Raw genomic sequence first — 27,470 nt, 5'->3', positions numbered from 1 at the left:
AAAATTATTTAAATACATTTACAATAGTTTACCCTTTTAAAATATCATCTGCTGTATATATTTATTAAAAAAAACAACTTTTTTTATAATTGATAAGATTTGAACTCAAACTTTTATATAAGTTGATTATCATTTTAACTAATTATAAATATATTAATTATGATACATATTTATATCCTAATATATGATGGGGATTAGAAGAACTTAATCTACAATTTTTTATGCATATTCACAAACAGGTTATTTTGTTTATTTTTTAAAATTTGAATTCAGAATCTTTTAAATAGAATATAAAATTCAAATTTTACTAACTTTATCATTTTAAAAAATTTAATCCTAAATGATATACTTATTCTTCTTCTTCTTATTATTATTATTATTATTATTATTATTATTATTATTATTATTATTATTATTATTTAGTACTACTGATATGTTTATGATAAGTTGGACTAACAATAGAAAAGTTGTCCCAAAGTAAAAAGTAAAAACAGATATCTATAGTAAAATCGACTACTAAACGTATATTAATTTTGAATTAAACTGAGGTATACCACTATAAATAACGGTAAATAATATTTCTATAAAAAAAATAATATTACACATCTAAATTTTTTTATGATTCAAGTCTAATTAAATTAAATAATAATAAAATTTAAAATAATATTATTTATAATTAATTTTTATTATGTTAGATTAATTTAATAAGACTTAATTAATAAAAAAAAATTTAGTATATAACATTATTTTAAAAAAAAATACACGAACTGAGTAATAAATAAAGGTAGAGTGATTCTACTTCTTTCCCCACATACATTATTCTGAACTATACTTCCCATATTTATTAAGTTGAACGTTAGAATTTTTTCTACGAGTATACATCTCATCCCAGGTGAAGATCGAAAAATTAGTGGACAACATCAACTTAGACGAGATATATTTTAGACAGATTCTTTAAATACAAGATAAATGTAATAAATAAAAGAATGAATTAATATATGTCCAAATTTCAAACACAGGCGTTGTCCTTTCATCAAGTGAAGGGGGGAGTGCAGCCTTTTTCATCATTAGGAGTGAAAAAAGTTGTTCATCTTTTTAATGTTTAGGCTCAAAATTATAGGGCACATACACTGTAGGTTGAGAGAGAGAGAGAGTGAAAGCCATCACTGTTAAAAGTGCACACAAGTGAAGGCTTGTTCACTGGCAATGGGCCACCATGCACATCATATATCATGCTCTCTAAAGTTTGTGCCATCCACATCTCATGGAGAACCTATGCTCTGCTCTCCTACTCTCCTAGCTACCAAAAGTATTACAAAATCATTTAAAATTTGATACTCGTTAGCATATTTGTCATAACCGAACTCATGGTTGAACTGATCAAATTATTAGTTTATTGCTTTATTGATTCAATGGGTAATTCATTAGTTGAATCGTTTAAATTATAATTAATAAATATATATTTTAAAAAATAATTTAATTTGTATATATTATATATTAAAAATAAATATAAATGTAATAAAAAATAATTTGATTTAGTGACAGTTATACATACAAAAGATCCAAATTTAAATTTAAAGAGACTAGTTTATACCGATTCGCACCAATTCTAATCAGTTGTTCTAATTAACCATCAACTAGTCTAATCTGGTTTTAACAACTATACTCATTAGTCATAAGAGTGAATAAAAAGATATGAATGTGAAAGGTGCTAGCCTTTTGTGAAAGCACTCCCATGGTGTAACAGTTTCAATAGAAAAATCTTGCATTGGAGGATATCATATCCATCCCATTGTCCCCCTGTATCATCATTACCCTAGATTTAACCCCCAAGGTGAAATAATCAAAACATGATGATCTCTCAATCAATGAAATCAAAAAGATATTTAACTTTTTGGAGGGAATTATCCCCGGCCATTACATGCAAAAGACAACAGGCCCACCACTTTCTTTCTCGAATTATAACCATTCTTATACCGGCCTCACGATCTGAGTGCTTCAGATGGACCCCCCCCCCCCCCCCCAATTTCTTTTTTATTAATCTGTTATCATATCCTTTCCTTCATTTTTTAATGCTTCCCTTTTTGTTGCGCGGGCGTTAATTAATTAAGAAAAGAAATATTTTAGTTGAACTAATCTTTTATATGTAGCTAGCTAGCTACCTACAATGATCCCCTTTCAAAATTCTCCTCTCAAGTTTCAAACTGATCATCGTATTATAACTAACAATATAATAGCCACAGTCGTTTAATAGGTAGATATTTCAAGTTCATTGAGAACCGCATTATTAGATGAACGTAATTATGTATAGGTAATTAGGTTGTAGCCCAAGCCATATAATAACTAGGAAAGAAAATGATCATTTTTGTGTGTGTGATCAATTAATGTCTATGTGACCATGCTGATGATATCTACAATTTAATTAGACTAGCTTGTGTTAAATCTATACGTAGGTAATGGTAGAAATGATAAATGTACAATCGATGATACCAGATGTTTAATTTTTAAGACTTAAATTCCCGTTTATCTCCCTCTGCTGTTCCGTCTACCTAGGTGATTGTCCCTCTAAAGTATTTAATGAGAAAAAAAAAATTGCACTACTGCTCCAAACTCGCACAATATTGTATGCTTTCCTTTTTTTTTTTTTCCTTTTCATTTTTTGTCCGAGTGTGTCCTTGATTTCTTTCATGATTAGCCGTACACACGAGCAATGAAGCTTATTATTTAAGCAGAGCACTTTAATCATTTGATTTCAGAATTTTCATATACACTATTCATGCGAATGCTTTTATAATGAAACTTCTATTTTCTTTATGGATATTTCCTCCTTCTAGCTATTTTTAGTTTATTAATCCCTTATGAAGATAGTTAGATTGTACTAGACTACTAGAGTAACTGAAATCTAGTAAATGAGTGTAGTAACAAGAGATGTGTTTGTTTAGTATAAAAGTAATAAGAGCCATATGAATAAGTTGACGCAGTCATCTATGATATAAATGAAACAACAAAGTACACGTTCTTATAATTTGAATTGGAATTGCCGCTGTTGGCATGAGACTCATGAGTTAAAAGGTTATACAAACGCTGGAAACATTAGCCGCAATCGCATATAATTTTCACTTTCCGCCGATTTGCGAAGCTAGCAAATGAAAATTTGGCATCATATTCTAAAGAAAAGTCCTATTAAGAAACTAAATCAAATAATATAGACTATAGTTAACCCTGTCCATGTTATATTTACTTTTCCATAGCGTATCACAATAAATTAGATAAACCTTTAATTTTTTGATGACATTTTTCTTTTGAATTCTTGACAAATACTGTTTTTAATACTTTACTTTTCTATAAATAAAATAGTGGTATACATGATAATCAGGCAAACCAAGAACATAAGAAACAACACCAAAAGATTGAACTACCCCCACAAGCCTCCCTACGGCAAATGGGGTCAGTACTTAACTAGATATTACTGCAAGTTAATTAACTAAGCATGTAGAGTATATATGCAGTGAATATATGGATGTACGATCTTCTAAAAGAAATATAAAAATGATAAAAAAAAAATGATAATTTAAATAATCCAGGGGACTTTGTTTACAAATTTCAATTTCAATGTTTCAAAAATGATTTGATCTTGTATGTATGTATATATATATATATATATATATATATATATATATGCACCTAGGTATATAAGTATCTTCACTGGAAGTGGTGTTCAGTTCAAAAATCAAAATCCGCTTTTCTACCATTTTTTATGCCACCGGTTATATTCTTAAACTAGGGTAATTTGAAGTGAATATGTATTAATTTAAACTCGCGTAACACCATTTTACAAAAAAGAAAATAAATAAATACACGATTTAAGTGAAGGAGGTCTTACCTCTTAAAGAAACAAGTATAATGTATCAAGAAAAAAAAAGGAAACAAATTATAAGATAATTAAGTTTAACCAAATCAAAAACTAAAAAACCCAATGAAGACGCGTCATATATATATACTTGGCTACATAGTATTTTGGCAGCGAAAATGTTTGATAACAAAAAAAATCACCCAAAAATAGCCATAATTTGCTTTATTTAGTATTCATTAATTGTTACAATAATTAATTAATATTAAATAAGATAAGTTCTGACTATTTTTTTTGTTTACTTGGCATTACTCGATAGATCACGGATGTGGTATATGTACCTCTCTAATGTGGCTATTATTCCTAAAATGCATAAAAGAATTGAGAGAAAGAAAGAAAAATCGGCAAAAGATTAAAGAGCAGGGATTGTGTCTTGAATGCGCAAGCATGAGACGTTTTCGTCAACTGTTACAGTGTTACCTGTCTCTCTTTCGTTTTCTTCTTTTGTTTTCAAAGAAAAGATGAAAAGAATTATATGGACCCATGCACATACATACATAGCCATGTGTAGAGTGTTACTAGTATTTAGTGGCAAGATTATAACTTTGAAAGTTGAAAATGAAAACAACACATGAAAGATGACTTTGATTTCAATAAAACAAGATTGCGGCGGCTACGTAATCCCGAAATCTCGCCGCCAATTACTCCTACAATGTAGAGTCATGGATATATTTAATCGGTGTTATGAAAAACAATTAAAAAAATAGAGGAGATGAGAGGGCTTTAATTTAGAGGCATTAGAAGCCAAATGAGAATGGATGACGTATAATATAAGGACAGAGAAAAGAGATAGAAAAAGGGATGCATTTGTTTGTGCTGTGTCTGTGTTAGATGTTTGATTAACGCGTATGCTGCACTTCAGAACTCGTCAAAGTCAAAACCAACATTCACAGTTGTATATATATTATGATGATTAATTAAAAGATTCAACATTCTTGCAAAATAAAAATAATTAATTAAGAGTGAAATAGCAAGAATAAAGATACATATTTCTACTTATGTACACAACTACACAAAAGAAAAGAAAAAGAACAAGAGTGTCTAATTTAATTAATTAATGTGATGGTTGTGGTTAAGATGACGATGCGAAGCAAGAGATTACATTCTGTCTTTGACTGATACTACAGTGACTGAGTTGCTTCAAACTTTACGAAATCAGAAACAAACATAAAACAATTAATAATGTTGTTTGTGTTGTATGTCATTGTTGTTGTCCTCATCATATTGTGTTATCGGTCTTAAATTATGACGAGAAGAACAATGAATCAATGATTCTAGCATACCTTGAGTTGTACACTGATCTGTCCCCTTAGTATTCGAAGAGTAGTGTTGTTGTACTTTGGCGGCAGTATTTGTGAGTAGTGTGTTTTCTGCAACGTCAGTGTAGAGAGCTTCTCCTTGACCATCACTTCTTCTCTGGACCCATTCCTCCCTTGATGAATCATTACTACTACTACTCATCAACCTGTTCTCGTTGTTAAGATGCGCTTGTTGCCTCAGTCCCACTTGGGCGGCAACAGAAGCAGCATGATGATGATGAGAAGGGTAGTTTGGAGGTGGTGCTTGCTGCAGCATGTTCTGGAAGCTGAGAGTACCTAAAGAAGACGAAGAAGAAGAAGAAGAAGAGATGGGTTGTTGGAAGTTAATGGAGGGTGGGGGAAGCGGGTGGTTGTTAAGTAGTCTCTGTGGGAAAGGGCGAAGAAGATAAGATGGCGGTGGCGGTGAGGGGTCCATGAGAGCGGAAGAAGAAGAAGAAGCAAATAGATCGAACCTGGTTCTTGGGAAAGGAGGAGCTGGGATGCCGGTGAATTCCTGAACCATGGCTCGGAAATTGCTGGTGTCTGTGGTGAGCACAGTTGTAGGTGCACGCCTAGAAGCTCTAGACCGTTTCTTGGGGTTGTTTCTCACCGCTCTGTTGGGTAGTTGATTTACCCCTGGGGAAGAAGCAGGGACCCCCTGGTTTTGCTGATTAGTTGCCACATCAGCGACACCTCCAGCTTGTTCTTGTTGTGATGAAGAGGGTATGATGAAGGAGGAAGCTAGATCCGATTGGTTGTTGGGCTTGGACCACATGATGTCAAGGTAGTTTGATAATAGAGGGTCCTGCAGGAACATGTGCTGCTGCGTGTTGTTAGTGGCGGTGGTGAGGGGAGGAGGTGGTGTCATGTAAGAAGAAGAGAGCGAGTGGGCGCGTGACTCGTGCTCTTCATCGGCACCGCTACTCATACTCCCGCTGCTGTTACCCGAATCCATTAATGGAAAGACTTTGAGGGTTTCATAGGTATGGGGTTTGGGGGAAACACTCCAACGCACGCACGCACTTAAATATGTATGTTTGCAAGTTAGGACTTAGGAGGGTGAGGCTATTAGGGTTTCAAGTGAGGGAAAGAAAATAGAAAGGGATACTTGTCTAACCTTTTTCTTCTAAGATAAATTAAAGTAGGGAGGTTGCCTCTCATCCCTTCCCTTCTGCTTTAATTTTGCCTAGAAAATATCACTACTACTCATCAATGGTAGGCTCCATCTATATATGGTCAAACTATCTTAATTATATGCTTCTCATTCTCAAATACTGCCCATCTTAGGCCACACATTTTACATTTATGTACATATAATAATTTACTTTATACTAAAAATCAACTATTTATTTAAAATAAATATCGAAATATCAAATATATATTATTCATAGTTATATATGTAATATATATAAATATACTGATAATTAATTGTTAATGTACATAAAAAAAATTTATATAGTATGCAGAGACGACATTTAGTCAAAACAAAAAAGTCTTTAGTTTATTATTAATTATTTATTATATATTTTATTTTGGGGAATATAATGAGAGGCGGGCAAGCAACCAAATTAGAGTCATGGTTGTTGAATTGCATAAAGCAAAACCAGAGCAACCATAGTTCTATTTTATTATTAGCACTTTTCAAATTAAATCGCTTCAAGAAATTAAACGAATTGAAAATACATCCATATATAAATATAAATATAAATATAAATAAATAATTTTATTCTATTGTTTTGACGATATCCCATAAACAAATCATTATTTGATCTATACTTTTCCTGTTACTCACAAAATATTAAGAAATTAAATATGCGAGCTCCTCATTTCCAAAAGCTTTGACCATCCGGGTCACGAATTAGCAAGGAAAATAAATAAAAACATCTAATACAAAAGCTGAAGGAATCTTCCACAGCCTTCCTCAGTTCAAAATCATGATTGATCATTTATGCCTAATAGCCAATAATATATTATGCTTCAGTCTTTCAGAGGATTACTTTAATACTTTTACAGTAGCGTCTTTTTTGTGCTTAAATGTGCTGATAGCCTGATACTATCTAAGGTGCTCGGTCGATGAATCTAGTTCAACAACATCGAACTAAGTTCGCTCCAACAAACGAAACTAAGATGTTAAAAGGAACAGAAACATTCTTTTTCTCTTTTAAATTCAAATAACGAACAAGTATTAGCGTTCAATTATCTACTATGAACTTTGTATTTTAAAAAGAAGCAACTCGGTTTGTGGCGCTGGCAGCACCGGTCCGTATAATTTCTTCGTCATAACATATTTACACTGTTTATTTGTTTACTAAAATATAAAATAAAAAACAGTTTTGTTAGAAACCAATTTCAATCATTACTCTTTTCATATTATATTTAATAATCATATACTAAAAATAGTCCTTTATATATAATCAATATATAAAAAATCAACTATAAATTAGTTACGGTATACAAATATGTATTTAGTATTTTATAAAAAAATTATTATTCTATCATAAAAAATTTAATTATTCTATTATAACAGGTTAAATAATTTTATTATGAGAGATTTATTATAATAGCTGATTATTCAGTTAAAAATATATAATTCAGTTATATAAATATACATAAGTATATAATTTTTGGTATGTACTTAACATTTTTAGTATAAAATATATGTAGACTACAAAATATATTTTAAAAATACAAAAATGTTATGTTAATATATAAAAATTAATTTATGTATTTATTTTATATATAAATATATGTGATGTTGTATTTTAATATTATTTTATATAATTGATTAATTTGATAATAATTTTTTATATATACGTAATATAATTATTAAAAAAAATTTGTAAAACAACACATATATTTAGATACGAATATGTCATAACTAATTTTTACGGCACACAAATTTTTGAATATTCAATTATAGTCTATATTAACTATCTATAGAAATACTAAAACACCAATTACTAGTTAGTACTCTCGATCATTTTTCTTAGTATACTTACTAGCATGTTTTGTCAAATTAACCACGCTCTAATTATATTTTAGGAATTAAGAATCACTATATACAGTGTATAATTGGTAATCATTTTCTTTATATATGTAATACGTATACATTTTTTTTTTGTTGACACGTATACATATATAAAACTGTGATTGTAATTTCAGTTTAAGAGAATTTCTATATTATAAGAGTCGAGATATATAGTCAATTATGATCATCATAATTAGCCAAATTAAATGTGAATAAGTGAGTATCTAAGAGGAGACACTATAGGATTCGGTCATACACTGCTAGTGCTACTTTTACAATCTATTCATATTATGTATGCTTACTTTTCTTTAATATTTGGGTTAGATATAGTAGATCATTGTAACGTTTAATTTCCTACCCCGAGATTTTCTCCCACCAAGATATTATTCATATAAAGCACAGTGCTACCTAAACTCCAAAACAATTACGGTACATTACAAAACCGTAGGTGGATTTGGTCATTATAAACGTGTCCCTCCATTAATTAATACGCCAAGAATATTGATGAACTAATAATTATGTTGTGCTATATATGTTGCTTAAACATGTAAAACTACTTTAATTCGTATTCCTGTATGTGGTAATCGTCCCTTCCACTTACAAATTAATTTTATGTGATGATAGTGAATCAACGAAAGGTTTGGAAATGATATTGATGGGACCTCTAATCTGATATATATCCATTATTTATCAAATGAACAGTAACTGAAATGTTGGGCATACACACATTTTTCCTGCTCATGATGTTGGCTCTCTGATTTGATTGATCCTTGATGAGCATCCATATTTATCACCTGTTGAAGATTGAAATACAACCGGATAGAAAAAGAGGTTGTCTTTTTTTTTTTTTTTTCGTAGTGTGCATTGCATGCATATATAGTTATATACTATGCAGTATAGTGAATTCTTGATGATGTTGGCGCATAATTCACACATATTTTTTAGTTTATTTCGGAGAGAGACACTAACATTTAGTGTTTGATCAGTTATTGTATTTTAAATAAGATTGTCCCGAATACAACATACAAAAAAAAAAAAAAAAAAAAAAAGAGTTGTGAATTTTCTTTTTTACTTGGAAAAGAAAAAATAAAAATAGTGAGTTGAAAAGTGGTTGAAGGAAGAAAAAGTTTATTGAAGTTCCCCGAATATATTCCCCAAATCGCGATTTCTTTCACTCTTGTGCAACCCCCTAAGAAGAATATATTTTTGCCTCAACTTTCTGATTTCTTTTTCGTTCGTTCACCTAGCTATAAGCATTCGTGGTTCTCCTCTTTGGTTTTATTCTCCACCACCAATCAATCACCATATATAGCTACATAGAATTGTACCATAATAACTGAAAACAGTATAATAGATGAGCAGAACAGACAAATCATACGAAATTAACAAGATTGATAAATTAGGAAAATCAAAAAGAAATATTTTTGGTCAATGAAGTGGTCAATTTTTAACCTTTTTTTATAAGGTGTGATCAAGCTGTACATCTACTATATATAATAATACTACAGTCAAATGCAACGAATGTAGAAAAGGCATAGGCAATCAAACAAGACGATTATTGTTCAACTATTATTGGAGTCTTTACAAATTGTACATTCAAATTAAATAAAATAAAAGATAATCAGTTGTGTTTGGATAATATTTATCCATTTTAATTTCTTGTTTTGTTTTTCCTTTTGCGTTTCAATTTTGTCACCGCGACACAAACAAGAATGATATTTTACAGAGGAAGCCAAAATTTCTTATCAATGATGCTTATGAGATATACCTAACCTATCCAGGGGAACAATTTGAAAATTCAAAATGCTTCACATGTACATGTATGTATGATTAGACAGCACTAATTGATATTTTTTCATCTTTTGCAATATTCTTGTACAGTATAGAGAAAGCTAAATTATATTTAAAATGAATTAATACTCTACTTTATTACTGGATTTAAGTCCGCCACTGCATCTCGTTCACGGGCTAGGCACATCTATATGATTTAAAAAAAATATATATATTTAACTTGCATTTGAGATAGGGACCGAAATTAAAAGATAGAAATTAAGAGATAAAGACTAAATTAAATTAGAATATTATATTTATTGTAAAATATAAAAGATTGAGTTATGTTTTAGTATTCAACAATGCTAGGAAATTAAGAGGGTACCAGCTAAACACTAGCCAAATGCCTATGGGTGAATCTAAAATCTCTACGTGGATGGTGCTTATGCTAGGCATTAGGATGTTTCTTCTACTAAGTATCAGAATGTTTCTTTTTCATACTAAATGGAAATTCTTTTATATATTTTATAAATTTTTTTATATACTAAGAATCGGGATTGTTCGAAGTTCCGTGATCCCCGTCCCTATTTCTCCAACGTATCATTCAGAACTTTAATTTGGGGTGAGAAGTAATTAATATCAAATATTATAAATTAAAAATAAATAAAATTAATTAAATATAATTATAAATTAGTTAAATTGTTTACTTTTTGGCTGATCACCTCTTAATTCCATATACTTTTCCTTTAGTATTCTGATCTATTTGGTATAAAATAAAAAATAGAATTACTAAATTACCTCTATTTATATACTTTAGTTAAAATAAAACCCTAACTCCTTGAAATTTTATTCAATTCGTCCCTAAACCCTAGCCTCTCTCTCTCTCTCTTTCTCTCATCTTTATATTCTTCTTTCTTCAGTGAATTGTTGTGTTGCGTCTCGTGCCTCACCAAACTCTACTTTTTCTGTCGCTCTACAGATTTTACTCTGCTCCTCTTTAAAATTTTGTATTTGTCAAAGCTCTGCTCTGATCTGATCTCTTGTCAGTGGTTGTGCAACACGACAACATCCCAAAGTGGGTTCAATTGAGACTGTGATTATTACGCCTTTATTCCCTGTGCTCACTGATGGTCCATCGTGCCGCCTTCGTTTTCTATGCTCGTCACGCCGCCTCTATATCCCTGTGTTCACTGTAACGCCTCTGTTCCAGTTTCGCATTGTCGTTTTGCCTCTATGCCTTACTATTCTTCTCTTTTCTATTTTGATTTTGAAGTCCTCTTTTGAATATGATTTGATATATGTTATGAGATTGTTGTTGTTTTTGATATTATTGTTGTTGGTGGTAGGACATGGTGCTATGCGATTGTTGTTGTTGAATCTGATTTATGCGACACTATTGTTGGTGGTGACAGAGGTGTGGTGGTGGGGTAAGAGGTGTGGTGTGGTGTGGGGTAGGGTGAGAAGTGGGGTGGGGTTGGGGGTGAAGAGTAGACTTGGAATATAAAATTTTGAATGTGGGTATTTCAAGAACAAGTTATTAAAGTTTCAGTCCTTGTCCTTAAAAATTTCAATCTCCTATGTTTTCACTTTTTGGAAGTTCTAAGGTAGCGTTTGTTTTGAGATACGGAGACAGAGATTGGGAGACTAGGACTCAATATCATATTTCTTGGCCCAAAGAATAGTACTAAAATTTCAGACTCTATCCTCAAAATTTCAGTATTTTAGTATCTCCAAAAAGTAGAGACACGGAAGATTGAAATTTTTAGGGACAGAAACTGAAATTTTAATAACATTTTATATCTAAAATACCCCTATTTCAATTAATTAATTCCAATTTTACCTTTTGTACAAATTAAATTAGAGCTTCATTCATATTTTAGTCTTTGTCTTTCACTTTACACCAAAATACTATATTAAGATTTATTTCAATTTCTGTCTCTCAATCTAAATCTCTCAGTCTCTATCTCTCTTTCAAATACTACCTAAAAAAACAAAATTTTGTATTTTAAAATTAAAATTTTAATTTTAATCTCTAACCATCAATTATAATATTGAGTTTCAATTTCCAATCTCAATTACTAAATGCTACCTTAGAGAATAAAAGGAAGCACTGCCACATGTATATTGAGACTAAAGTTTTTACATATTATTAATTTATGTGTAAAATACGAGAATATCTAGTTATCTTAATATTTTATATTATTGTAGTAACAACACAATTAAAAATAACGTATTTGTTATGGATAAGAATAATCCTTTTTCAATAATGATTAAACGAGTATATTACTGACGGAGGAAAAATGTCGGTAAAGATTTTTACAAAAATATTGCGTTGTAAGTATAGTCTAAATCGAGGATTAAACTTCAATCAAAATTTAAATTGTTTGTCAATTAAGCAAACCTAATAAAATTAACCGAAATATTTAAATATCGAGTCGTCTCTCAAGGAATTAGAGGGAAGTGTTTTTACTATTGATTATGGAAAAATGTTTTTGGGGTTTTGGAATAAGAAACAAGAAATATAAACAATAAAAAAGTAAACTAACAATTAAGAAAATTTTTTACAAAGATTGATAATTGGAATTCCTATCTCTATTATCATAGTCACTTGTGATGGTAATTGCCTTTTGCTCTCACTTAGTTAACCTCTAACAATTGAATGTAAGTCAAGTGAGTAATTCAACTTGAGTTCACGAGTCCTAATCAAAGACTAGAGTTAGTGAAACTCAAACCAACTAGCAACTTTTAATCACCAACTAACAAGAGACTTTGACAATTCAAGAGTCTCCAATTTACTCAATCTAAGCTAAGAACATAGAATTCTAATTTAAAATCCAATCAAACATTTTATCAAACACTTGAGGCACAAAATAAAAACATAGAAAGGTAATAAGAAATAATAAAACCTAAGACTAACAATTGCAATAAATCAACAACCAACAATTAAATAAAGAAGCCATAAACATGAAACATAAAATTGCATTAAAAAAGGGGATTGAGAGTAACATAAGAGTTCATAAACTAAATGGACAAAACAAAGGAATCAATAAGAGTAATAGATAACTAAAGTGCTAGAACAAGTAAGAGTAGAAGAAAACTAAATTAAAGCAAAGTAGAAATCTGAAATTGAGAAAAGCCTAAAAACCTTAAAACCTAGAGAGAGGAGAGAGCCTCTCTCTAGAAAACTACATCTAAAACCTAACTAATGTGAATGATAAGTGTGAATGATTTGAATGACCCTTCCAACTCCACTCTGTAGCCTCTAATCAGTGTTTTCGGGCCTGAAACTGGGTCAAAAGGAGCCCATAAATCGCCCCCATCATTTTCTACAAATTGCAGCACGTGACGCTCTACCACGCGTACGCGTCACCCACGCGTACGCGTCACTGCCAGCTTCTCCAAACTTCAATTTCTTGTGTTCCTTCCACTTTTGCATGCTTCCTTTCCATCCTCTAAGGCATTCCTGCCCCGGAAAACCTGAAATCACTTAACACACATATCACGGCGTCGAATGGTAACAAAGACGGATTAAAATTAACAAATTTAAGGCTAAAGAAGCATGTTTTCAATCAAAACACAAAATTTGGAAGGAAAATGTAAAACATGCAATTTCTATGCATAAGTGTGAGAATAATGGATAAAATCCACTCAATTCAGCCTAAAATATACCACGAAATATTGGTGTATCAATTACGTTACAAGTTCAAACAAAGTTTAATAGAAAGGTAATCAAAGAACATAAAAGATAATAACTCGATACATTGCCAAATCATGGCATTACATCGAAAAGATGATATAAAGAAAAAACTGAAAAAGAAAAACACAGTAGGTACACACGATTCTCTAATTATCACCTAAAAGCACTATTGACTTAGGTATCAAAATGTTTTACAGATTATTCTCCTAATTTAGTACCAACACGACATGGATTAGGATCGTTACTCATAAGTTTGGAAACTCTACTTCAGGTATTATAATCTTTTTTAATCTTCTAAAAGGTAAAATATCAATTATGTATTTGGAATATTTTTTAAATTATCTAAAGACAAAATGTTATTAACGTTTTATAATTTTAGAAAAATTTAAAATTAGAGATGTTTACAGATCGAACCGAATCAAACATGGTCAAAATCTCAATCCGATCCGCACTAAAACTATCGGATTGGATCAGATCTAATAATATCTGTATTTTTTATACTCAGATCCAATCCGATCCGCACATTTGCGAATAGGATCAAATTTCGGATATATCCGAAAAAAAAATTATTCGAGATTTAACAAAATATACAAAAACTATAAAAAAATTAACAAAAACTATAAAAAAAATTAACAAAAATAATAAAATTTAACAAAAACTAACAAAATAATTAGGTTCTCCAAATCTCAAGCAGAACACCAATTACAACACATATAACAAAAACAACAAGAATGCAGGAACAAAAAATGAAGTAAAATCGCGATTGGATGAACATGAAGAACAGTGATATAGGTTGAGCATGGAGGACGAGAGCGGAGGAGGATAGGCGAACAAGGCAACGATGAATAGAGATAGAGATTCAATGAAGAACAAAAGCTGTGATTTGATGAACGGCAAAGCAGAAATGATCGAAGCGGCGATGTACAACGCGATGAACTCCAAACCCGAGGAAGAGAGAGGAATGAGGATCCTCAAACGTGACAAGTGCTAGAAATGTGAAGATCAACCTCTAGCTTGGCAGCAGCGCGGCAAAAAAGATGAACGATGGTGGTGGTTGGGGACTGAGGAGAGGGATTGAAGGAATGAGCCAAGAGGAACATCAAATTGGGAAGGGAAAGGAATTGGAGAAATAAGATTCTCTAATTTGTGATCAAATCCACAAATATTTATCATTAATCTGCAACCTAATTCTGTTAGTGTGTGGATTAAATTTTATCTATAATTTTTGAATCGAATTTAAATATTTATTATAAATTTGTGAATCGAATTCTACTCATAAACACTCCTATTTAAAATGGATAAAATAGTTAAATTATAGAATTGACAACAATATATAACATATAATTTATATATTTTTGGAGAATTCAACCCTAGTGACCTAATATGGAAAACAAATTTCGTTTATTGATTGTATATTATATTGTTCACATCCTTTTTTTGTTTCATAAGACTATTTATTGAATTATTATACTGTTAAGAATGATTATATAATTGCGAATTATTAAATTTTGCGTGGCTCATGTAAAATGCGGTAGGGACAGGGTGTTGGCATATATTCCTTTGAGATTGAGGTAAAGTCTTGAAAATTCGAAAGCACGAGAAATGAAAAAGAAGAGTACAAACAAGAGAGAGGGTGTGTGTCTCTACACTGCAGGTGCAGGCTAAGGTGGGGTAGGACACCTGTTTTGTTGATATGAAGATTATTGGTTATGTTATGTAGACAATGATGTGAATAGACAAACATAGTTTTCATTCAAGTCGGGATCAATGCGATGACTGAGATTTGAAGCAGTTGATACCACTCGCCCTTTTGACAAGTCCAATGCTACCTAATTTGTTTAGCCATTTCTTTCTTATGGGGCACGTTATTAGATATTATTCCTATTACGTTAACAAATAGGGAAATGGAACCTCGTGTATGTATGCGAATAACGTTTTATAAAATGGGAAAAAATGAAAGGAGGAGGACCAAGTCAAAGGTATTACAAGTCTACGAAGTGGGTGAGTGTATGGTAATGGTGCCGAGTGCCCAGGAAACCTGACTTGGAGCTACGTATTGTAATCTGCACCCGATCCCAGGCATTGACCGCTCACCTTTCCTCATTATTCTTTGTTTTTTGGGGTCACAACTCACAATTACCAACATGAAAATTTATGCTCATTTCAACTTTCAAAGAGTGAAGAAATAAAAATTCAAATCTAAATTTTTAGTCAGAAATATATATTTTAATACTGAAACAGATATTTATACCATAAATAATTTTGATAACATGTGTCTTAACAATATATTGTAAAAGTATAAAAATGTTTTATTAAAAATATTTTTTATATATTCTAATACATTGAATACAATTAAAATGTATTTTTAAATGCAACATAGTTAAATCCTACGATAAATTAGCTACGATAAATAAAGAGATCTACCAACAGTTTGTCATACGGGCAGATGGCTTTATTCTCCTAACCCTTGGTGGTTTTTACCTTTTAGCAACACATATAGAAATATAAAATGCTATATAAACACTAAAAAAATAGTTATTATATATTTTTATTTTTAATATATATTTATATTTTAATATTTATTCTATATAAAAGACTAATTACTAAATAATTTTAGTACACAGATATCATGATTTATAAAAGTTACTTTTTTTAATATTTTAATTTGAAAATTTTAAAATATAAAAAAATTGAGAAATTAATACCTTATTAAATAAATCACTTATTAATTAAAAAAGACTTGGTAAATATGTTCAAAATTAAGAAGAATTAATTTGTTTTGATCATAGATTCAAAATCTTTTTTGCACATTAAAATATAAAAAAGTATAGAGAGCCAACTACACCATTAGCTAATTTGAACAATTTATTTAAAAAAATAAAATTTTAAATTAAAAAAAAGAATTTTAAATAACAATTAGGATTAGTGTCACGAAATTAGGATTAGCGCAACGTATCCTTCCATTGACTATCATTATATAACTGACATCTTTTCCTCCACCGCGTCTGCCACTCGCCCCTATGTCCTTTCCCTCCACTGCATCTGCCACTCGCGACGGCGTCCTCTCCATCAACCTCCCTCCAATTGTGGCGATGCTGTTCCTTTTTCATCAAGTGTTGATCGTGTGCGAGGCCCCCTACGGCAGGACTTGCTGTGACGTCGGGCCGCTCAAATCTCGCCGTGCCCGTCGGTCCTTTCATGTCAAGGTCCTCCTGTTGGCAGCCGTCTAATAAGAAAAAACATCCATAAGTTTAACGAAAAAAATATCTCAATGTGAACAAAAAAATATTCAAAGTTTAACAAAAGAAATATCCCAAGTTTAAACTAAAAACATCCCATGTTTAACAAAAAAAAATATATATTAAAAGTCTACCAAAAAAAACATTCCAAGTTAAAGAGAAGAAACATCGAAAGTCTAACAAAAGAAACATCCATAACTGAAATGAAAAAGCATCCCAAGTTTAATCAAAGAAAACTTCCAATTTCGGCAAAAGAAACATCTCAAATTTAACAAAAACAATATCCAGAGTCTTACAGAAAAAACATCCTTTCGTGGTTGCTGATGTCATTGTCGACTAGGGGGGTTGCGGGCAATTGCTTAGTCAGTTGGACAGTCGCAGCGGGTCGAGGGCGGGCAGATGGGTTGTGTGGGGGGCGGGGGGGGGTGGTGACGGTGCTCGGGTATGCTTTCGTGGGGCTCCTCTCATCGTCGTCAGTGGATTGACACGCCGCTTGTTGCTCCGATGTGAGAATCTTCGGCACCAATAAAAGGTGATGGTGTAGCTACAGAAAGTGGAGCGGCAGCGTGAAAAGAAAGGAAAATGGGTGTGTGGTTGTTTTTTGAATTTTGCAGTGCGTAAAAGTGAGAAGTGAAATTAGGATTAAGTTTAACTGAGTTTGGAATAATTTTTTGTGTTATTGAATTTTTTGTTGCGACCTACGTCCTAGTTGGTTATCTAGCAAAGTTATTGAAATATAATGGCTCTTCAATAATTTTATTTTTCTTTTTTGGTTTGGTAGTCAGAGGCAAGAGACTTATGGCCCTTGTTGTACGACCCAATGCGATCCTAGACAGTATTGATAATCAAACACTATTACCCACACGCAAGACCTTAGTTTAATGGTCATCATGTATGCCTTCCAACAAATATATGTGGATTTAAAACTTAGCTAAGTCAAGTGTGGATAGAACTCGTAAGTAGTATTATATAATTTTCAAAGATTAGAACTAGAATTGAAGGCTGAGGCTTAATATTATATTTTGTGGCCAGAGATTGCAACTAAAATTTTAGTATCGGAACACAATTTTAATCTTTTGAGTACCTTTAGAAAGTGAATATACAAGAGACTGAAATTTTTAAAGATAAAAACTAAAATTTTAATAACATTTACTTCAAAAATTACCCTTATCCCACTTGTCACACTTTTTTCTTCTTCTTTTACTCCTTCTCCCTTCTTTCAACACATCCTCATTCATCATCATCATTGCCAACCTCCGTGTTGTGCTGCCATCTTCCTTTTATTGTCGACCACCTCGCCGACAACAACATTCCAATCTCTACTATGAAGCAGTGAAGTCTCCAGTTGCGAATGGAGGTGCATCAGCTACGATGTAACGTAGAAAAAGTGATACACGTAGAAATGCAAGCAGCAAAACAGAATTCATGTTTTTTTCCTTCAATGGGCTGATTCCTCTCTTAGAACTATTCTACCTGCACTTAACACTCAACTGTGTTTTAGATAATAAATAGGGATGGCAATACTACCCGAACTCATAGGTACCCATCCCGCCCCTACCCGCTCCGGGCGGGTTCTTAGGAGGGGCGGGGACGGGGTCGGATTTAGGTAATACCCCCCGCTATATATATAATATATATAATATATGTAAAATAATTAGTAAATGATTAATAATATTGTATCATATTTAAATTTTTACTTTAATTTATGTTATGTATGTGATGATGGTTATATAAATTTTGAAAATTAATTTTATTTATTGAATTTTAATAATTATAGGGGCGGGTAGGAGCGGGGCGGGTACCCGCAGGGGAGGGTTAGGGTTCAACGTTTTACTACCCGCGGGTAGAAGTGGGGCGGGTTTCATGCGGGTTGTTGTATGGCAGGGCGGGGTCGGGTAGAGAAAAAATCCGCCCCTACCCGCCCCGTTGTCACCCCTAATAATAAAAGTCTAATTCCATAGTGATAATCATAATATTATCCTGGGTAAAATATATTTTTTATTCTTAAAATTTGTTAAAAATTTTAAAAATATTTTTAAATTTTGTTTTATTTTAATTCTATTCTAAAAGTTTTTAATTTGTATCAAATTTATTTCTAACAGTTAATTATTCAAAAAATTTATGACCAATTTAACAATAATTTTATAAAAACAACTTTCAATACAAGTAAATCAAACATAGTTATTATACATTATTGTTGAATTGATCATAATTTTTTTGAAATTTTAGCTGTCAGAAATATATTTAATATAAATAAAAAAATTTTGAGACAAAATTAAAACAAAATAAAACTTCATAATATTTTTAAAATTTTTTTGCAAACTTCAAAGACAATAAAACTTTTTAAGAAGCAATGTATTTTATTTGTTTTATTTTGTTTTTTATTTTTAATTAATAAAAGTATTTAGATAATTTTATTTGTTTAAATTTTATACTTATCTTAAACTAAATAAAATACTAAGATATAATAACTCAGTCATATACACTTTACACCAAATACAATACAAAGATTTAATTTAGGCTCTCGTTCTTAATTTCAGCCAGTCTTTTAAATACTATCCTTTTTTTTTTTGTTTTTTTTTTGTTTTGGTTAACAAAGGGGCACTAAGCCCAAAACAAAAATAAAACTAGCTTATCCAATCTATTTAAGAAAAAAAACGCTATTGCCCAATTTTTAATAATGATGGTCGTTGGGTATGTAAGTCCAATAAATATTGTTTTTGGTATTATAAGGCCCATATACATGAACAATAACTCTTAAAGCACAACCTTCCTAGACCCAAAAAAACAAAACGCAAACCTGGATTTGAGTTTTTAGATACCCCGCCAGTAGAGCTTGAAGCTCTCATTATTGATGATGTTAATGGAGTCTGTATGCCCCGAGTAGTTTACTAGTTTCTGCTCTATAATGTCCGTTTTTCTCTGGGCTTAGGCCCCGTTGAATACCCAAAAGCAAAAACGGATGTATGAACCCCCAAAGCAGAGCGCCGCGGGAATGAGTATTGTGGATTTGAGGCAGCACGAGAAAATGATTGGAAAAGCAGGTGAACAACGTAGTTACTAGTTAGCATCTGGGCGTAAAATAATAGAATTATTTGATTGAACGGTGAAGGAGCATTGACATGGGGTTTGTCTCCATTCCAGGTTTAATTAATTAGCGATGCCCGTTTCAAGGTTGGTGCTGTTTCCCTCGAGGCGCCACGCTCTCACAGCTCTTCTTCCCAGGTACACTAGACACACATCTTCGATTTCAGATTTCGTTTTCCAATTGAATTCAATTTTGAGTGCGGTTTCTGTGATAGGTTTGTTCCATCTGTGAGCTATACCAAGTCGACGCCACACTTGAAAGCGAAGTCCAATGGTCGTTCTGTATACCCTAGTGGACCGCCCTCCCAGCCTTCTCGCTCCTTCGCTACTTATGCTCTTGTAAGTTCTCTTCTTCTAAGAGGAAATCATTCTTTTCGAGTTTATTGCTTTTCTCACTGTATCTTCTCCTGCAGTCAGCTGCTCTTCTAGGATTTGCTGGCTTTGCTGCTTTCTTTCATTACAACGATGAGAGGAGAGCTGTTCCCAAAGGTAACTAATTCCCATTCTCACATTATCTGCTTCAAACGCTTTCTTCTGTTTATCTATTGTTATGCAGCTGTTTCATTCATGCTCTCTTTTTCATCCTTATCTTGTTATATTGTCATTCAGTCACTTTTGATTCAGCGATGAGTGTGTCGTAAGGTATCATTTGTTGTGTAGAAATATCTTGGGATAGTGCCGCTGATTGTCGCAAATTTCGCTGTTTGAGTTTTGCTGAATACAAGGCGTTGTCTTGAGTGCCATTAGGTATCTTTAAATCATGTGCAAATATCTTTTGCACTTAGTTTTATTATAAATCTTAAGGTTATGGATAATGACAATGTGATGTGCCAGTTCCGCCTAGGCCAATTGTGATTTTATGATTGCTTGCCTACACCTATGTGTATGTGGACAAACATGTTCAGGTGGATGCTTGATTTCTCTTAGTTCCATACCCCTTTGTTTCTTGTTGTCGATGAAAATTCAAGTTCAGGATAAAAAATAAGTTTGTTTCCCTTAATCTGCCTTCAAATTCTTGTTTGTTATTCTTGTAATATAATCTCATATGCACACAGGACATCTCTGTTACTGATTAGCTGCTGTTTGTTGTATTAATTGCTCATTTGATTTGGATCAGGTCATCAACAGGCTGATAGCCGCAGCAGAAATATTGTCAATGGACCCATAATTGGAGGTCCCTTTTCGCTTATTAATACAGACAAACAAACAGTTACAGAACGTAATTTTCTTGGGAATTGGGTTCTTCTCTACTTCGGTTATACCTCATCCCCTGATATTGGGCCAGAGCAAGTTTTGATCATGGCCAAGGCAATTGATATTTTAGGTTTGACACTTCTGTCTATGTTTACCTTTACCATATTATATAAGTCAGTTCCATTTATGAATTAACCTTAACATTATATATCGTATTTGGATGAAGAATCTAAAGAACATCTCAAGATTTTACCGGTATTTGTTACCATTGATCCTCAACGTGATACTCCCTCGCAGCTTCATGCATACCTTAAAGGTTAGATTGTTTCTCGTTACTGAAACTTCAGCCTTTGCAAAATTATGCTTGATGTTTTCATCCTTCCCCTACCTTAATAATGTTTGTCTCATGAACATTTGTCATCTGGCTTCCTTTTGATGTACTGCAGAGTTTGACTCTAGAATCATTGGATTAACTGGGCCTGTCACAGCTATTAGGCAGATGGCACAAGAATATCGTGTTTATTTTAAAAAAGTTGAAGATGATGGTGGCGATTATCTTGTTGACTGTTCCCATAGCATGTAAGCCCTTCTTTTACCCTTGTTTCCTTCTGTAATTTGTTCTGCTTCTTACCTAAAGGTATAAGTTCTTTTTAAAACAATCAGGTATTTGTTAAACCCCAACATGGAGGTTGTGAGATGCTTCGGAGTAGAGTATAATGCAAAGGAGTTGTCAGAAGCTATATCGAAAGAACTAAAGAGAAAACCCTTGACTGTATAATCCAGTTCAATATTTCTTTTAACCATTGTTTTTTCCCTCGTGAAATCCCAAATAATTTACATTGAGGAAGCAACTTTGGCGGTTGAAGAATGAATTCAAATGTCTATCAGACTGCATAAAGGGGAAAAACATTTGCGGTGGCGATATGATCTGTACAAGATCTTATCATTTTAACTTTGGTTGATATCTTCTTTGATAACATTTTGAATAGAAGCTTTACACGGATGTCTCAGTTTTAGCATTGATACCTTAATCTAACAATTTTTTCCTTAAGTTTGATACTGCGTGTATGACTGATATTAAAAACTTTAGCTAGGTTAACTATGAAAACTAGAATGGGATGAATCTTTGTTATTTACATGATAAACTTGAAGCTGCTAATTTATGTTTTATTTAGTATAAGGAATTTAAGTAATGAGCGACCTCTAACTAAACAAATATTCATTTTGTCCAGGTGTTGACAAAATTGTTGATGTGTCATGTTAAAGTTAGATGTTAAATGCCAACATGAAATAGATAAGGATCTATTTATTGCTAAAGAGGAAACTACCATTTATATCTACGAAAGTTGAAGATGCTGATATATCTATCCATAGAAAAAGTAAATTACCATGAAATATGGGTTTTACACAACAAAATTATCCAAACACTAAAAAATTACTTAAAATCCCTAAATTACCCTTATCTTCACTACCATACCACCTCTTTCACCCAATCACCTTTCTAACCCTAACCCTCTTCACCCTACCACCACTCCTCTTTTCCTTTCAAATCTCAAATCTCACTATCACCACCTTCACCCACCACCACCCCTCAAGCTCTTCACACAATGGTGGCTCCCGCTACCCCCCGCAACCGTCACCGGAACCCTCGTCCTCGTTCACGGATTTACCGGCGAATCCAGCTGGTTCCTCCAGCTCACCGCCATCTACTTCGCCAAGGCCAGATTCGCCACCTGCGCCATTGACCATCAGGGCCACGGCTTCTCCGACGACCTCATCGCCCACATCCCTAACATCAACCCCGTCGTCGACGACTGCATCGCCTTCTTCAACGAATTTCGCTCTCGCTTCGATCCTTCTCTTCTTTCCTTCCTCTACTCCGAATCTCTCGGCGGCGCAATCGCGCTATTAATCACTCTCCGCTGTCGCGACTCGCCGGAAAATGTCTCATTCGCGAACCGAGCGTGAGCTCTGATTATGGTGTCGTCCTCTTCGGGGGTGAAGGCCTGATGCTCCACCTGCGGAGAGACACCATTGGAGCCTGCAAAAAATGGGTTGGTTCATGAACCTGTAATGAAGAACAAAGCAAAAGAAAATCAGGGGAGAGGTAGATATAACAACGGCAGGGATCGGGCAACGACGGTGGTGGTTCTATGACGCGGAAAGAGGTGAAGAGGGTTGGCTATGGCGGCGATAAGGTAGCGTGAAGAGGAGGGTCTCTAACACAGTAGGCTCTGGTTCGAGGCCGATGATGATGGTGGCGAGGAGAAGCTGGCGCGGTGCTCCTAGGCTCGGCGTAGGTCTGCGACCTTGCTGGCGGAGAAGGGGGTGAATAGTGATGAAGAGGGTGATATGGTGGTATGTGGTTGATGTTGGAATTGGGTGGCAGAGAGAGAGAGAGAGAGAGAGAGAGAGAGAGAGAGAGAGAGAGAGAGAGAGAGAGAGAGAGAGAGAGAGAGAGAGAGAGAGTTTAGGAATTTTATTTAATTTTTTAAGGTTTGGATAATTTTACTTGAAAAAACTATTTTTTTATGGATACAAATGGTAATTTTCATCTTCTATAGGTAAATATGTCAGCATTTTCAACTTTCGTGAATAGAAATGGTAATTTACTCATTTCTAAATCTAAATTAGTTAGAAATTTATTTGTCTATATTTATGTAAAAAAAAATGATATCCTTTTAACATTAAATTAGTCAAGGATCTATTTATCTTTGTCCTAAAAAAATTAATATAATTTAAAAATAGCCTTGTAATATATTACTAGTATTATGAAATTATAATTAGAATTTAGAATCTCTTGTATTCTTTTGTAATGGCTATATAATAATAGTTAATATATTATTAGACATTAAATAAGTGTATTTTTAATATTCAAAACAGTAATTTATTTTATTTTATTTTAATTTTTATGTGAAAACACTCAAACCTACTCAAAAGGATTGCTAAAATTACAAGATAAGAAACTATTAAGAGTAACATCAAGTCAACAACACTGATTAGTTTATGCTTTAAAAAAGTTAGTCAATTATTAACAATACTATAAATAAATTTACGTATATTTTAATCCAAATCATTATACATGGTTATACATGCAAATAATTCTTAAAATTCATCATAATTAATAATAAATAATATTTTTTAAATTTACAAAAATAATTAATTAGTTTATATTTATTATACAATTCATTCAAGAATTTACTAAAAAAAAATATTAATGTAAAGAATATTGTAATAATAAAAAATAATTAACAATTAAAAAAAAGATGTATCAAATTTTTTAAAATAAATAGATTCATGACCAATTTAACGTTAAAATATTATTTTGTTTGAGTCAATATGAACAAATAAGTCGTTACCAACTTGATTTATAAACAAATAAGTTTCCATCCAATTCATGTTAGTACTTAACGTCTAACTCATCATGTTAACATGACACATTAACAACTTTCATTAACACATGAGAGCAGGGACGAACCTACGTTTAGTGGAGAGGGAGCATTTGCCCCACAAAAAAAAAAAAAAAAAAAACTAATACTTTTATATATATATGCTTTTTATTATATTATATTTATCTCAAAATAAAATATAAATAATTTTTTTGTCTTTTATATTAAAAAAATATTTTGTTAAACTTAATATTTAATAATAATTATATTGTTAAATTTAATTTAGTATAAAAATAATAAATAAATAAATAATGATAATTAATTTTATTATATTAGTTAATTAATTGATAATTAAATTAAAATTCAGTTTTTTAATTAAATAAAACTTAAATTATTAGTGACTTTTAAAATATATTAATATACTCTATTAATATTCATTATTAAAATATCTTGATTATAGTTATTATTTCGGTTAAAAAATTTATTTATATCATAAAGACTATAATAAATAGATTTCATAATTAAGTATAAGATAATAAAAATAAAATAATTTTTTAAGAATATATATATATATATATATATAGAAAAATAATATTTAGTCATGTTAAAAATAAAAAAGTCATTATAAATTATTTTTTATTATTTTGAATATTATATTATGTTTGAAATGATTTTTTTATTATTTTAAATATTATAATAAGTGACTGTGTGTAAATTTCTAGTTCTTATTAATATGTATAGCTTAAATAGTTCTAATTTAAAATTTTAAATATATTTAAACAAATTTGGGTTGGTCGAGTGATTCATTTAGTCGTCTGCTTAAGCAAGTGTTGGGAATTCGAATTTCATCTCGTATGTGTAGAAATTCATTGATCCTCTTAAATGAAACTCAAATTCACAATAAATTGTTAACTTACTGGGTATCGTGGGAAGTCAAAAAAAATATATCTATACCTAAATTTTATTATATTTTTGTCCCCACAACTAAATTTTTCTGGGTCCGTCACTGCATGAGAGTGATATTGACAGAAAGGTTGTGTTGTCTCACAGAAATTAAAAAAAAAATCTAAGTAATCATTTTTTGGTCAAGGTCGGATTGTCATTTGCAAAAAAGGATAGGAACAAGTTGGATACTTTATTTAAAGGAGTTTTGCTAATTGCGCTCCTCTTTTTTTTTAGTAGCAAAAATTAGACCTAAAATCAAATAATAAGTAGCAAAATCAAATATAAGAAGTAGCAAAAATGAAGCATACAGAAATAAAAAAAATATAAAGAATAGAAGGTCACCTTGATGTAAAGACAAAAATCTAGAATCAAACTAAAAAAACAAAAATATAGCAAAAATCAGTGGAAGAAATGTTGGAAAGAACATAGCTGAGAATCTTGCCTAAGACAGAGAAAGAGGAGAGAATTGCACTTGAGACAAAGAAAAAAAAGGAGAGAATCGCGTCTGAAATTGGTGAGAGTTGGATGGAGAGTGTATTATGAGTGAGAATGGAGTGGAGCGTGTGTTATTAGTGAAAGTGAGGTTTGTGTTTTAGTTTTTGAATTTTTATATTTGTGTTTGTATATGCATGCGGTGGTTGAAATTGGTGTACATGCAATATAACAGTATTATATTAACAAAATCTTTGAGCAATGCTAGGGGCCAGCAACTTTTGTGATTGGTAGCCATCAAATAGCCATCAATGATGATCTAATGGTGTGAGATTGGTGTGAGATTTCATCTAATGACTCACTTTTCTCTGCTGGTTACATGCTGGCCAAAATTCAATAAAATTGCTGGTCCTAGACTTTTTCTTTAAAATATTATCGGTACTGTTCCGTCCGAGTAATCCAAGCCGACCTTCCTGCAATCCGAGCTTTTGGTAATCACAGGTGAATGGTGCTGCTGTTCGTCAAGGTGAGGTATTGGTCGGCTGTCTTCAAAATACCGCGGGTGGAACACCTGCAAAAGAATCTCCGACACTCAAGTCAGAAGGGGTCTTTTAAAATGAATTGCGGATAAAGTAAAGGAAAAAAAAAGTAGTGATGCTGTGTGTTCTCCCTATGTCGTCCTCTTCAAGTCTTTTTAAAGTGGAGATTCCTCCCGTTAAGAGGTTGGCCTCCGAGATATTCTCGGCCTTTTCTGGAGTGGTTGTTTTCAGGATCTTTTACCTGGTCTTATTCGACGTTTTAGGAATGTGGATAACGCCGACTTTATTGCTTTCTGGGCTGAGGTTAATGGTCCATATCATAGCCCCCAAGCTTGGTCTTGGTGGAAAGGAAATAGGCTAAGCTTTTGTAATAACCTCGACCATTATAGTGTTATCTGTGTGGTGTATTTATCTAGCCCCCAAGGTTGGACTGTTTCCGAGTTTATCCTTAGTTTTGAATAGGGAGTTTATTTTGTTGAGGGGCCACTTTCGGATGTGGGTCTTGGTTACTGAACCCACTAACTTTTATTTTGGCAATAAAAAAGCAAAGATCAAATATTTATAGTGAAAAAAATTTATTTCCCATTCTTCCCACTAACATTTAATTGACTGAACCCACTAACTTCTCTTTTTTTTTTTGACATGACTTGACTGCACGTTTCTCAATTTTCCTCACTCGTTGATTTATTTTCAACGGTAAAGATGCATTGTGATGATTTATTGAAAAAATCAACCATTCATCATGTATTAAAAATTGTTGCTGCATAAGAGATGCATTTGTTGATTTTTGAAAATAGAATACCTGTGCTTCGTCTTCTGAAAAAATGAATAAGAAAGGTTAGTACATGCTATTTTCCTTTGTTCAGGCATTTTCTTTTTTGTCTTCCCCTGCACTTTTGCATCTTATTGGTTTTGGAAAAAATAATGGAGAAACCTTGCGTT

The 27,470-nt window shown here is 32.1% G+C and overlaps 2 protein-coding genes across 3 annotated transcripts; one reads left to right on the top strand and one right to left on the bottom strand.

The window, feature by feature from the left end:
- Positions 1 to 4,262: 4,262 nt before the first annotated feature.
- LOC107631095 (uncharacterized) lies at positions 4,263 to 6,455 on the bottom strand. Of its 2 annotated transcripts, XM_088507585.1 has the most exons (2): positions 5,194 to 6,305; positions 4,263 to 4,557 (listed from the first exon to the last, which is right to left on the bottom strand). In XM_088507585.1, exons 1-2 carry the CDS (start codon positions 6,161 to 6,163, stop codon positions 4,448 to 4,450), a joined length of 1,080 nt encoding a protein of 359 aa, XP_088363711.1. In that variant the 5' UTR covers positions 6,164 to 6,305; the 3' UTR covers positions 4,263 to 4,447. The 2 variants fall into 2 exon arrangements, with proteins under 2 accessions (XP_088363711.1, XP_016189909.1); XM_016334423.3 differs by lacking the exon at positions 4,263 to 4,557 and having other exon boundaries at positions 4,785 to 6,455.
- Positions 6,456 to 19,773: 13,318 nt separating this feature from the next.
- HCC2 (Thioredoxin superfamily protein) lies at positions 19,774 to 22,274 on the top strand. The gene is made up of 8 exons (XM_016334424.3): positions 19,774 to 19,986; positions 20,087 to 20,167; positions 20,245 to 20,368; positions 20,443 to 20,518; positions 21,147 to 21,353; positions 21,450 to 21,539; positions 21,670 to 21,802; positions 21,887 to 22,274. The coding sequence occupies exons 2-8, from the start codon at positions 20,103 to 20,105 to the stop codon at positions 21,999 to 22,001; spliced, it is 810 nt and encodes a 269-aa protein (XP_016189910.1). The 5' UTR covers positions 19,774 to 19,986; positions 20,087 to 20,102; the 3' UTR covers positions 22,002 to 22,274.
- Positions 22,275 to 27,470: the final 5,196 nt, after the last annotated feature.

The sequence above is a fragment of the Arachis ipaensis genome, chromosome B3 (genome assembly GCF_059453495.1).
Source record: "Arachis ipaensis isolate K30076 ecotype BB chromosome B3, ASM5945349v1, whole genome shotgun sequence".
NCBI classification, from domain to species: Eukaryota; Viridiplantae; Streptophyta; class Magnoliopsida; order Fabales; family Fabaceae; genus Arachis; species Arachis ipaensis.
This window is presented reverse-complemented; position numbering and strand designations above follow the sequence as displayed.

Bases quoted from the DNA above. Each gene is read 5' to 3' on its own strand.
- LOC107631095 (XM_088507585.1), bottom strand. From the start codon at position 6,163: ATGGATTCGGGTAACAGCAGCGGGAGTATGAGTAGCGGTGCCGATGAA. The intron at 4,558-5,193 runs GTATGCTAGAAT...TCTACATTGTAG, and splicing joins AGATCAGTGTACAACTCAAG to GAGTAATTGGCGGCGAGATT.
- HCC2 (XM_016334424.3), top strand. From the start codon at position 20,103: ATGCCCGTTTCAAGGTTGGTGCTGTTTCCCTCGAGGCGCCACGCTCTC. The intron at 21,354-21,449 runs GTTTGACACTTC...ATTTGGATGAAG, and splicing joins CAAGGCAATTGATATTTTAG to AATCTAAAGAACATCTCAAG. The intron at 21,540-21,669 runs GTTAGATTGTTT...GATGTACTGCAG, and splicing joins GCTTCATGCATACCTTAAAG to AGTTTGACTCTAGAATCATT.